General features: G+C 48.2%; 4 protein-coding genes across 4 annotated transcripts; 3 read left to right on the top strand and 1 right to left on the bottom strand.

Annotated features, from left to right (window-relative positions):
• Positions 1-606: 606 nt before the first annotated feature.
• I302_107230 (uncharacterized protein) lies at positions 607-2,605 on the top strand (the record flags this gene model as incomplete). The annotated part of the gene is made up of 6 exons (XM_019193642.1): positions 607-1,101; positions 1,167-1,289; positions 1,360-1,780; positions 1,841-1,946; positions 2,010-2,373; positions 2,438-2,605. The coding sequence occupies 6 exons, from the start codon at positions 607-609 to the stop codon at positions 2,603-2,605; spliced, it is 1,677 nt and encodes a 558-aa protein (XP_019045119.1).
• Positions 2,606-3,094: 489 nt separating this feature from the next.
• Positions 3,095-5,455, bottom strand: I302_107229 (uncharacterized protein; the record flags this gene model as incomplete). Its single annotated transcript, XM_019193643.1, has 8 exons — positions 3,095-3,679; positions 4,020-4,220; positions 4,359-4,584; positions 4,646-4,789; positions 4,894-4,926; positions 4,994-5,054; positions 5,130-5,314; positions 5,388-5,455. The coding sequence occupies 8 exons, from the start codon at positions 5,453-5,455 to the stop codon at positions 3,095-3,097; spliced, it is 1,503 nt and encodes a 500-aa protein (XP_019045120.1).
• A 793-nt stretch (positions 5,456-6,248) lies between these two features.
• On the top strand, positions 6,249-7,380 carry I302_107228 (uncharacterized protein; the record flags this gene model as incomplete). Its single annotated transcript, XM_019193644.1, has 4 exons — positions 6,249-6,522; positions 6,592-6,924; positions 6,990-7,119; positions 7,179-7,380. The coding sequence occupies 4 exons, from the start codon at positions 6,249-6,251 to the stop codon at positions 7,378-7,380; spliced, it is 939 nt and encodes a 312-aa protein (XP_019045121.1).
• Positions 7,381-9,786: 2,406 nt separating this feature from the next.
• On the top strand, positions 9,787-11,703 carry I302_107227 (uncharacterized protein; the record flags this gene model as incomplete). The annotated part of the gene is made up of 7 exons (XM_019193645.1): positions 9,787-9,900; positions 9,949-10,094; positions 10,157-10,266; positions 10,322-10,533; positions 10,592-11,036; positions 11,090-11,405; positions 11,460-11,703. 7 exons carry the CDS (start codon positions 9,787-9,789, stop codon positions 11,701-11,703), a joined length of 1,587 nt encoding a protein of 528 aa, XP_019045122.1.
• Positions 11,704-11,936: the final 233 nt, after the last annotated feature.

The raw sequence follows: 11,936 nt of genomic DNA, 5'->3' as shown, positions 1-11,936 counted from the left end.
AGATAGGGAACGGTTACTGATAGTCTGGCTCAGTGGGGTTATAGCTGTGTTTGGGAGCATTTCCATTTAACAGGTTGACTTATCAGACTATGCTGGGAGCGACATAGCGATATCCGGTGTAAATCAAGATTCACACAATGTTCAGGCGTGCATGGACTCACAGATCTACAGCCAAGACTGCTCCCGTACATCCAGGTATCACGTGATGTCGATTGCTGCACTGATTGCCTCAGTGACAGGAGATCATCGACAACCGGAACGGCGCTCTATTTTTAGTCTCGCTCTAAACGAGACCTCGGTTGCGTTTAGAATGATTAACGCACACTTCAAGTGGTCCCCCGTGGGATTTTCTGTATCAGTCTCATGATCATCTCGCAAGCGCTCAGAAGCGTATTAGTGCTTACGAGAAGACGCTAGGAAGGTGATTAAACGCCAAGGTTGAGGAAGTGGAAGGGGCATTCGAGAGGGAGGTAAGAATTGAAGATATAACATGAGCGACTTCAGCCTCTGCATGGTGGTAGTCTGTCTTGTCATACACCAATTGACTACTACCCCTAGCTCTACCTGCTACTAATCTTTCCCGTCACCGTTTAGCATCTCCTTGTTATGACGGACACCGTTCTGGACGTACCCGGTACAGCTCGTATCTACCAAGAACAAGGCGAGACGGTCCAAAACGCTGTCACGTTGATTCCTGCCCCTAGCAAGAGCCCCGACGATCCTCTCAACTGGACTCAAAAGCGAAAATATCTTATGCTCAGTTGCCTGGTCTTCTACACGATAACAGCGACAATCTTATCGTCCGACCTATACTCTGTTTTCGACCCTCTATCAGCTTCGACTGGATTATCCTTGGATCAACTCAACGTCGGTACAGGGTATCTCTACCTATTTATCGGTGTTTCCACCTTGATCAGTCAGCCAGCATCTCTGGCATTTGGCAAACGACCCACATACCTTATTTCGGCTTTCGGTGCTGCTTTAGTGAACATTTGGACCGCGTTTGCCAAAGGGAACTCGCAATGGATCGCGAGTAGATTACTGCTGGGATTCTTCATATCTCCTTCGTTCACTCTAGTCGAGGTGTCGATTGCAGATGTGGTGAGTTCATCATCTGGACCGCTTTCCTGTTGCGTGGACCTTTCGCTGACACGCCGCGTGCCCAGTTCTTCCTCCATGAGCGATCTTTCCCTCTCGGCCTGTACATTAACTTCCTTTTCGGAGGTGTGAGTTTAGGGCCTATATTAAGTGGATATATCTACGAAGGGCTTGGGTGGCGAGCGATCATCGTGAGTGCTCAAGACCTGGGCATCGTATCGAAAAGTTCCAGGTGATTGACAATGACCTCATCTATATCAGTGGCTGTCGACCGGTTTGACTGTGATCATGGGCCTTGTTCTGTTCTTCTTCCTCGAGGAAACTACGTTTGAGCGGGATCATACCGAATGCGCGTCTGATTCTGTCATCATCTCCTCAGAGCCTCTTGATGCTGAGCAGGACGAAGGAGACCCCAAGAATCCTGACAAGGCAGACAGGACCACTACCAGTGTGGAGCAGGAAGCGTCTCAATCCCGGCCAGTCGAGGGCATGGCAATCACCGATGCGACTCCCTTCACGCCTTCACCTTGGCCTGGTCCAAGGTTTTGGAAGTTCATGAAGCCTCACAGATACGCTTTGGGTATCATGGTCAGAGGTATCGCTCAGCCTCTAATGCTCTACAGACTGCCTTTGATATGGTGGAGTGGTCTGATGTACGCGACATATCAAATTTGCTTCAATTGTAGGTCTATTCTCCCATCCTGATCCTCCATAATGTTCAACTGATCGATTTGTCGTGTAGTGATTGCGGCGATATCTTCTGGTATTCTAGCGGCGCCCCCATACAATTTCTCCACCAGCGCAGTGGGATTGACTTTCTTGGCGCCCTTCCTGTCCGCTATCCCTGGGTACTTTTTGTCTGCTATCTTGATATCTGAATGACGCTGATCCGAGATTGTTTGTGCTTTTAGAGCCGTGTACGGTGGCTACATCACTGATAAATTCGTATTACGCCAAGCGAAGAAACACCATGGTATCACCGAAGCCGAACACAAGCTCAAGCTCTACATCATTCCAGCAGTCTTATGCCCGATCGGCTTACTTATGATGGGTTTGGGTCCTTACTACGGTGCTCACTGGATTGTCTACGTATTGGGCTGCGCAATCGTCAATTTGATCGGACCTTTGGCAACGATCTTGACCGTTTCTTACGTTTTTGACTGTTACCACCCTATTCGACCTAAGAATGAACACGGTGTGCAAGCATGTGCACAAGACATGGCTCCGTACCTGCTGAGCACCATCCTCTTGGCGATGGTGTTCACTTTCGGATTTGTAAGTCCGAAAACTCCTGTATCATCAAGGTTGTTGTCGCTGAGCTTACGCCTCATCTGTCCAGAACTACGTGATCACGCCGTGGTGTTTCGGTTGGGGACTGAGGAACTTCGCTATTTCGTCGGCTTTGATTATTACTGTCATCAACGCTACTGTTTTAGCTGTGTTGAAATTTGGTAAGAGACTCAGAAGAATCGGTGAACACGGGTATCGAAAGAGTATCGATTGGTAGGTGGATGAGGAGACCAGTTGTAGCAAGTAGACCTGTTCGACCGGGAAGAGGTCAAGCGTGAATTAGAGATGCCTTGAATCATGGTATATAAGACATGCAAAGTTGTTCGGAAGCCCAACCGTCAATGTGTATGGCTATTGTAGCATGTCGAAGACAGAATAGCACCAGCCTCAGGCTTTCATCATTTAGCTAGGCACATTTTACCCAAGCTCAAACAAGGGTAAGGGCTAGGAGTATGATCTATATGAGTTCACAAGATATCATAAGGGCTCAGCGTGTTGAAGGGCACGTCCTTTTGAATGCGTACAAGCTTGAATGTGTGGATTGATGATATCGAATACATGTTCATGCGATACAAAATATTGTGAGCCTGTGCTACTATCCGATTCTACAGGCTGTACAAAATCTCAAGCATCACTAAAGAGGCCAAGATCTGACAATAACACCTTAGTCAGCATTCATGTGATGAGCCTTTCGGATCACGTGTACTCACATCGTCTGAGTGAGGTTTTGGTGAACAGCCTTGACCTGCTGGTACGCTTCCAACCCGTATGTACCCAGTTCCCTGCCGATACCGGACGTCTTGAAACCGCCAAAGGGTACACTGGGGTGAAGTATACCATATTGATTCAACCAGATCGTACCAGCATCGATGGAGTGAGCTAGTCTTGTCTGTTGCCTTGCGTCGTTGGTGAAGACACTTGCAGCTAATCCGTAGGGAGTGTTGTTGGCCAGATCAATGACTTCTTCTTCGGTCTTGAATTTCGAAGCGACGATGACAGGACCGAAGATCTCTTCTTGCACGACTTTCATGTTGATAGTGGTATCTGCCAAGATTGTCGGCTCGACCCAGAAACCTCCATTTGATTGATCCCACTTCTGACCACCAGTGACAACTCTAGCTCCTTCTGATCGACCGGATTCAATGTAGTTGAGCACTTTGTCACGTTGATTCTCGGATATCAAAGGTCCGAAAGATGTAGCCTCATCAGAGGGTTGACCGATGGCGCAAGCTTTGGCTTTTGCCGCAAGAGCTTCAATGAACTGGTCGTAGATACCTTCTTGTACGTAGAGCTAGAGAGCAGGGGGGAGTCAGCACAGAACAGGTAGCCGAACGAGATGTTCAGTGTTGAGAGTAAGAAATGTATTTAGCCCAGAGGTGAGGGGTGTGTGAAGGAAAGCAGCGGATCTTTGAGTATTGAAGAAACGTAGGGAGCGTGCGCAAAAGGGATGTGGTCCTCAGACAAAGGAGCAGAAGGGTGAATAGGAGCTAGGGTTGGAGAAGGGAAAGGAACGATTGTCAAGGTGAAGTGGGAAAGAGGAGCTCAGGTGATGGCATTGATCGAGAGTTGGATGGTGACGAGGAAGAATCATCCATGGTAGATATTCAAGTCGATCGAAAGTGAAGACTCACCCGACTACTAGCAGTGCAATCCTGACCCGAGTTGAACCATATACCCATTGCGACCCATGATGCCGCTTGCTCTATATCTGCAGAGTCAAAGATGATTGATGGTGATTTACCGCCTAACTCGAGAGTGACCTTTTTCAAATTCGATTCGGCAGCTGCGATTGAAATTCTCTGACCAGTGACGACAGATCCAGTGAAAGCGACCTATATGAGACTGTCAGTCGATGTCCTTCCAAAAGGTGGGTTTCAGGATGATGGACCGTGCTATTCGAGACAGAATGGGTGATTCGCACAAGGGCACGGGGGAGAATCGACATTAAACTGAAGAACAGAAGAACACACCTTGTCAATATCCATATGTCTAGAGATGGCGTCACCAGTGGTAGCACCTAAACCAGGAAGAGTGTTGATGACACCGGCGGGTATACCAGCTTCCTTGGCGAGCTCGCACATCACCAAAGCGGTCAGAGGTGTGAGCTCTGAAGGTTTCATTACGACTGTGCAGCCGGCAGCGAGAGCTGGTCCCACTTTCCACGCCCACATCATGAGTGGGTAGTTCCATGGAATGCTATGCGGAGAAAAGCATTAAGGATATGCATCGCTGCTGCAATATGCTGGGAACGACTCACATTTGACCACACACACCAATGGGTTGATGCAAGGTGTACACAAATTTCTCTCCTCCGAAATGATTCAATGTCTGCCCATGCGATTTGTCCGCTAGTCCAGCATAGTATCTAAGAGCAGCTACGGAGTCTCCGACGTCGAATTCACTGAGATGGAACGTTAGTTACATACCCACAAGAAGCATGAGAGCGAATGCAAAACCAAAAGGGGAAGCTGCAAAGAGAGATATGAGGGTTGAAGATGTACTCACCGTGCGATCCTGACACCCTTTCCAGAATTCAATCTATCCGCAGGCAACAATGATTGAGCTAGGGTAAACGAGTCGGGTGACTCAATATTGAATGACTTACGACTCTAGAGCACCGATCTTGGCAGCATCTCGCTCAATCAGGTCCGCGAATTTGTTGAGCACTTGGTTACAAGGTCAGCGACGTTGTAGAAATTTGAAGGATAGGAGGGTTTGCTGGCACAGGGTCGATAACTCACGAGCAGCTCTTTCGGTAGCGGCGACATTGTTTCCCCAGACCGTCTTGAAAGCCTTTCTAGATGACTTGACCGCCCTATCCACGTCCTCCTTCTTAGCATGAGCAAAACCTAGGAAAGGTTTTCCAGTAGCGGGATTGACTGTTGAGAAGGTCTCCTTGGACAAGGACTCCACCCATTCATTGTCACTAAATGTGTTATCAGGTCAGCGCTGGTATTTTTACAAGAGACTGGCCCCCGCAGCTGATGATAAAAACTAACATGAAAAGACCAGTAGGGACCTCAACCTTTCCGAAATTGGGTACGTCAATGGTAGCGTGAGTAGGCATTTTGCTGAGTGGTATCGATGACAGATATCTGTTCGTCCGGAAGGTGAGTGGTGCAAATGGTAATGCTCGTTTGGGAAACATTCGATTGCGCATCCAAGTGATCTGGTGTCGTTATATAAAAGACATGGTGTCCATAGGCAGTGCTGCACTAGTGAAGAATAGGAGTACGCAATGGGTACGATGATGATGGAGGTAGGACTAAGTCGAAGACATCAAACATTAAACGCCGGGTATGCGCTGACGACATGCAGGATCTCACTGGGTGTGTGTGGTGGGGGGAAAAGTGGGGTCAATGTCTAAGCGAGTATATCAAACTGTGTTGATGAGCAAGTATAGATAGATGCATGTTAAGCGAAGGGATCCAATATACGTATAGCATCCATTTCAAATTGGTTATACACCAGCGCTTCCACTGTCTTCACCCCCTTAGGGCTCCTCGTGAAGGGTGAGCGCTTGATTGAGTTTGGATTGAGACGAGTCGCCGGACTGAGAAGACCTGTATTCCGAGTTGTCATCATTTCATTCATGAACCCATCGATGCGAACGCATATGAATCGTTTGGGCAGAGGATGGGAATAGACCTTGATGGATATCAAACGTATGACTTGAAGAATGAGTAGGCGAGTATAATCCTAAAAGAGGGTGACCAATCATCAACCACTGATGGAACCGCGTTATCTGCTCGTATCTCCAGGGTTTTGGGTTGTATTTATCCTTTATCTCCTTCATGTGTAGATACTCTTTTCATAATCGACCTATAATCATCCAGGCTTAACCCTCTCCTGTGCTCACTATGTCAACTGTGACCTCCAGAACCCTCAATGAGACCCAGCCGCACGGCACGCTGAAACTGCGACCTTCAACTGTCCAACCGTCCCCAGCAACTTCAGGCTTCCCGATCACCTCTGATCTGACATCCTCGCCCTTCTATGATGTACAAACGGGTCCAACGCGTGTGATCTTGCCTACGTTCACTTCGCTGGAGGAGGAAAGGAGATATCGCAAGGAGCATTTAGCTCTCGTGTTTAGAATATTGCATAGGTTCAAGCTTGCGGAAGGCATTGCAGGTGAGTGTCTATATCTCTTACATTCTCTTATATCGCTCATCAGCTGGGACTTGGCTAATCTCACGTCAGGTCACTGCAGTGTCAGAGATCCCATTGAGCCTGATACATTCTGGGTCAATCCCCAGGGGAAATCATTCGCTCTCATGAAACAATCGGATTTGGTTAGATGTTCAGCAGAAGACGGTCGTATGGTCGAAGGATTAGCACCCACCGACGCATCGGCTAGCTCAATACACTCACAGCTGTACAAATCACTCGGAAGAGGGCCAGAAGGGATAGAATCCATTGTGCATGTTCATGGTCCCCACAGCAAAGCATTTTCCTCCCTCGGCCGTACTTTAGATATGATCAGTCAGGATGCTTGCGCATATCACGATGAGCAGGTGCTAGTCTCATTTGGAGGTGAGTTCAGCTGGATGTTCCGCCTCGAGATATGCTGACAGCTAGCTATCACCGACATCTCTCAGGCGCCGTGTTCGATAACAAGGAAGGAGAAAGAATAGCCTCAGCCGTTGGGAAAGATAAGAAGATCGCGATCTTGCAGAACCACGGAATTATATCGCTGGGACGATTGAGCATTGATGAGGCGGCGTGGTGGTAAGCCTAGCGTCTTCAATTGTTGCGTCTGAGCGATGTTCTAAGCTGACTTGGCCCAGGCAAATCAATTTTGAAATGTGCTGTCAAGCTCAACTCTTGGCAGATGCTGCTCGCAGACCCTCTGACCCCGCCGTTGAAGCGGGTCCTGAAGAGATAGCGTCCACTAAACGGGAAATGGGTACTTCTGAGATGGGCTGGTTCTCGCTAGCTGCTTATGTGGAAGAAGAGGAATATCACTCGGGTGGGCGCCATAAACTCTGAGGGGTGATGGATCTCGTGAGTCAGATGCCCCTGCCGTTCCCGATACCCGTATATATATATAAGGTCGTACTGATCACATTGCGTGTTGTTCCAGATGGTCTCTCTTGTTCTCATGTAGTCGTGTAAGAATAAAGGCCGCAGTTACGCAGTTGTACTCCTCGGCAGTGTACACAAGTAGGAATTATTGGATTTGCACGCAGTCGTATGTATGGGCCAGCTTTCTGGAGGAAGGTACACAATCACGAGAGAGCTTCATAGCTACCATGAATTGCTCTATGGATATGATACGCTCTTCACCTTTCCTCAAAGCTAGCGTGATAACGCCTTATGGTGTATAGTATTGCCGTTCAATCTACTCCAGAGAATCGCTGGCTTGCGGAGAGCTCACATCTGCTGCCTATCACTCTGTTCTATTGCATTGACCACTTCAGTGGATCTCTCTCCTTTTAGTCCGAAGCCGTGGAAGTCTTCCACATTGGAATGTGTTTTCAATCCGGTAAAATATCTAGTACGATGACAGTGGGCCGAAGGAGAGTATACTCAGGCTTTTTCCAATTCGATCCCTTCAGCAGCCGATAGAGCCCTCTAGAGCGACATCCAGGCGTGCGTGACAGAGAATCAACTGCCTTTATCAGATCTTCTTGGAAGGCTGGCGTACATTTGGTGCAATGTGACAGTGTGCAGATCTGAGTCACTTGTGAGCGGACTTCGAGCGCACAAATTACGATCATAGACGTTCAATAACAATCTCGTTCGAACTCGAACGCTCCATTGCCTTAGCGAAACACAGTTGTGGTCCGGCAATGCACGACAACAAGCTTGAGAAATGCTGATCACACATCTTGACAGCTGACTTTCAGCTTAGTGCATTGCCCATGTCGAGATCTGAGGGCTCATTTGGGCTTAGATAGAGGCATCACCACTTCATGAAGAGAAAATTAGGGATGCGAAGTGGCTTTCAAGTAAGAAAAGGGAACTTTGCATAGATTGAGCGCTGCTGTAGATATGCGGACGCGACGGATGTGTGCCGTTCCACTTCTAACGGTAGCGGGAGATCAATGAATGTCTGAGGGATAAAATCCGCTTTGATTACAGTTTGCAGGAGATTTTCAACCCAAGGCCATGGGCCGCATCTATACGCGCATAGCTGGTAACCGCCTGTGGTGCAGTTCGATAACATCTTGTCGAACGCCTTGTATTACCTTCTCATGCCTGTCTGAGAAACTGCTAGGTCACTGCCGCCTTCCGGAAGGAAACAATCGTCCCACTTACTTCGTTGAATTGATCACGAGCGGTCAGCGGCTTACATACACTTCGCATCGTTTATCCACCGTGATCTATAATATATGCTGCCCTCGAAATGTCCCTTATGAGAGAAGTACAGTTTATAACTCTCAAAAGGGCGAGGGACGCAAGGCGATGCAAGTCTCTGAACCTCCTACCTGGGGTTTCGCGAAGGTTCAACAAACCTTGGCACCAGCGAAATGATCAACGTATGTTCGACCGCAGTCGGGAGTAAAAGCGAATCTCCATCGATGACAGAGCGTGAAACGGTGGGACTTCATCATTTCGATATTGTGCCAAAATCGCAGACGACTGAGATGTGGGGAGCCTATAAACACTGATACTGGGTTTTGTGCGGTGCACTTGATCCCTGCGGAGTTGCGCGCAGGATTGTCAGAGCAGCAGTGGAGACCATCACTGCCATCCTCAAAGCTTCGGTGAAGTTCATACACGATGCTTTGCGCCAGAACAAATTGGGGATCCTTGCTGTGCACTGCCTCACCGAGGTGATCGAAAGTGCACGCACTGTAGTGGGTGTGCCTCGGGCGATCGAGAAACTTCTATAAATCCGTTGTTGGACATTGAGATGTCGACATGCCATCTTCTCTGTGCTCTGACAGTTTCCAAGAGTGAAAAAGCACCCTCATATCCTCGGTGACACTGGCTCGTCTCTCAATCGCATACGTTTGTGGAGCAATCGCCACGTAGGTAATTTGGAGTCATAATCATAAAAAGATGACCTGCATTTACTACGCGTGGTGAATGACACGTGCGCATGGAACTTGGCTTCCGAGGTTGGACGTCCAAAAAGGGTCAGATCCCCTCTTGACGTCAGTGCCCTGGTACTTGGGCCCTTTATCGTAGATCAGGGGGAACATCCCAGTGATTTGACTGCTGTGGCCATTTTGCGATGTTTTTCTTGAACCGGTTTTAGCGTAGCCTCTAGACGCGCAGTAAGCTTGATTGTCCTGAGGGCAAGCTTGTTTTCGCTTGGAAGAGAGAACTTTTTTTTTCCAGCACCAAACCTATATGCTCACGTTTAGTGAACAAGATGGATTGTTGGAACCTTCATAGCTATGATTCCAACCTCTCTCTTTCGTTGTCCACTACCAGCCAAGCAATATGTCCGCTTCAGATAGCTCATCATCGCACTCGGCTGCTGATCTCAAATCGTCAGTCACCTCGATCGAAGGAAATTATGCGGAGGTAGAAACGCTGGTCATTGGTGCCGGCCCAGTGAGCATAGCTTACATTGTCCATTTGTCAAGCTGACAGACCCTTTAGACTGGACTAGGAGCCGCAACTAGACTTGATCAGCTAGGAAGGTCCTTCGTCATCGCCGATGCGGCACCGGCTCCTGGTGGATTGGCAAGTACTGATGTGACATCCGAAGGGTTCTACTTTGATGTCGGTGGTCATGTCATCTTCTCGTGAGTGGGAATTAGCGACGTTTCTGTTGAAGATCAGGATGAAGCTCTGACACGTCATATAGCCATTACGCATACTTTGACGATGCTATACACCGTGCATTGCCCAAGGATGAGGACTGGAGTACTCATCAGCGAGTTAGTTATGTCAGAAGTGCAGGCAATTGGGTACCTTGTGAGTAGTGATGATGATACTGATGATCCCGAATTAAACCTTCTCTTCATCGCAGACCCTTATCAGAATAACGTATCCCAGCTACCTCTTGACCTTCGAGTGAAGTGCGTAGATGGTCTCATTGCTGCCGCCGAACATCGAGCGCAAACTCCAGGTCACAAACCCAAGAACTTTGACGAGTGGATTGTGAGGAATATGGGAGAAGGTATTGCCGATCTGTTCATGAGACCTTACAACTTCAAAGTCTGGGGAACACCAACAAGCAAAGTGAGTACGGTTGTTTGCGTTAAATTAGCAGATGACTAATCAGAACCCCACTGGTCAGATGCAATGTAAATGGTTAGGAGAAAGAGTAGCAGCCCCCAACGTACGGACCGTAGTCCGAAACGCTTTGACAATGGAGACAGCTGGTAATTGGGGACCCAACGCAACCTTTAAATTCCCAATGAAAGATGGTACGGGAGGGATATGGACTGCAGTCGCCAAGAAACTACCTACAGAGCAATTTAGACTGGGCAAGGCAGGGGAAGTGATCCGAGTAGATGGACCGGCAAAAGTCGTAGAATTCGGTGATGGAAGGAAGCTGAAGTACAAGAACCTGATATCCACCATGGCCTTGGATGGTTTCCTAGACTGTTTAGACGGCGGGGCAGAGCAACGATCGGTGGAAAGGATGAGATCTACTGCCAAAGAAGGTCTAGTGTACTCGAGCACAATTGTTTTGGGTATCGGTATCAGGGGTGAACGACCAAACCGGATAGGAGATAAATGTGAGTGTTCGTCCTTGTCAGAGACCTTATCAAATGGCTAAACTTTCTCGCAGGCTGGCTGTACTTCCCCGAAGACGATGCGCCATTCTACCGAGCTACCATCTTCTCCAACTACTCTCCTTTCAACTGCCCTCAAACCGATGTCAAACTCCCAACGATACAAAAAGCAGACCCCTCGTTGCCGTTCGAGAAGGATGCAAAGCAAGGTCCATACTGGAGTATCATGCTGGAAGTTTGTCAGTCAGCCGAGAAACCCGTAAACTTGGAGAGCTTGATGGAAGATACCATCCGAGGCGCGGTGGCCACGGAATTGATGCTTCCCACCGATGAGATTGTTTCATTGTACGAGCGGAGATTTGGTCACGGGTAGTAAGTAAATCCTGATTAGTGGTCAATGTTCCGGCTCATGATATCTGTTCCCAGCCCAACACCCTCGTTAGGTCGAGATGGAGCTATATCGCAGATACTCCCTGCCCTGAGAGATGAATTCAACATCCGCTCCAGAGGTCGATTCGGTTCGTGGAAGTATGAGTGTGGAAACCAAGATCACTCGTTCATGCTCGGAGTCGAAGCGGTAGATAACGCCTTATTCGGAACACCAGAAATGACTTTGCACGAGACAGATTGGGTGAACGGTCGTCGTAACATTGAGAGGAGATTGAAGTGATTGGCAGCCAAGTAATTCGTCAGGAGAAAAAGTAAGTCGTGGAGATCATGTAGCATACACGCAAAACTTCATATCCCAATACATGAAGACACACTCATAGCATCTTGTCAAAACATTACATACATGCAAATATAGATGTTGTTACGCCGATCGCGTTTTTGCAAAATGACCTTGTCTTGCTTGCTCTGGTTGGCACTCTGAGAAGGGCGGAGTTGTTTGTATTCTCAGAGCAC

Source organism: Kwoniella bestiolae, chromosome 6, assembly GCF_000512585.2.
Source record: "Kwoniella bestiolae CBS 10118 chromosome 6, complete sequence".
Lineage (NCBI taxonomy): Eukaryota > Fungi > Basidiomycota > Tremellomycetes > Tremellales > Cryptococcaceae > Kwoniella > Kwoniella bestiolae.
This window is presented reverse-complemented; position numbering and strand designations above follow the sequence as displayed.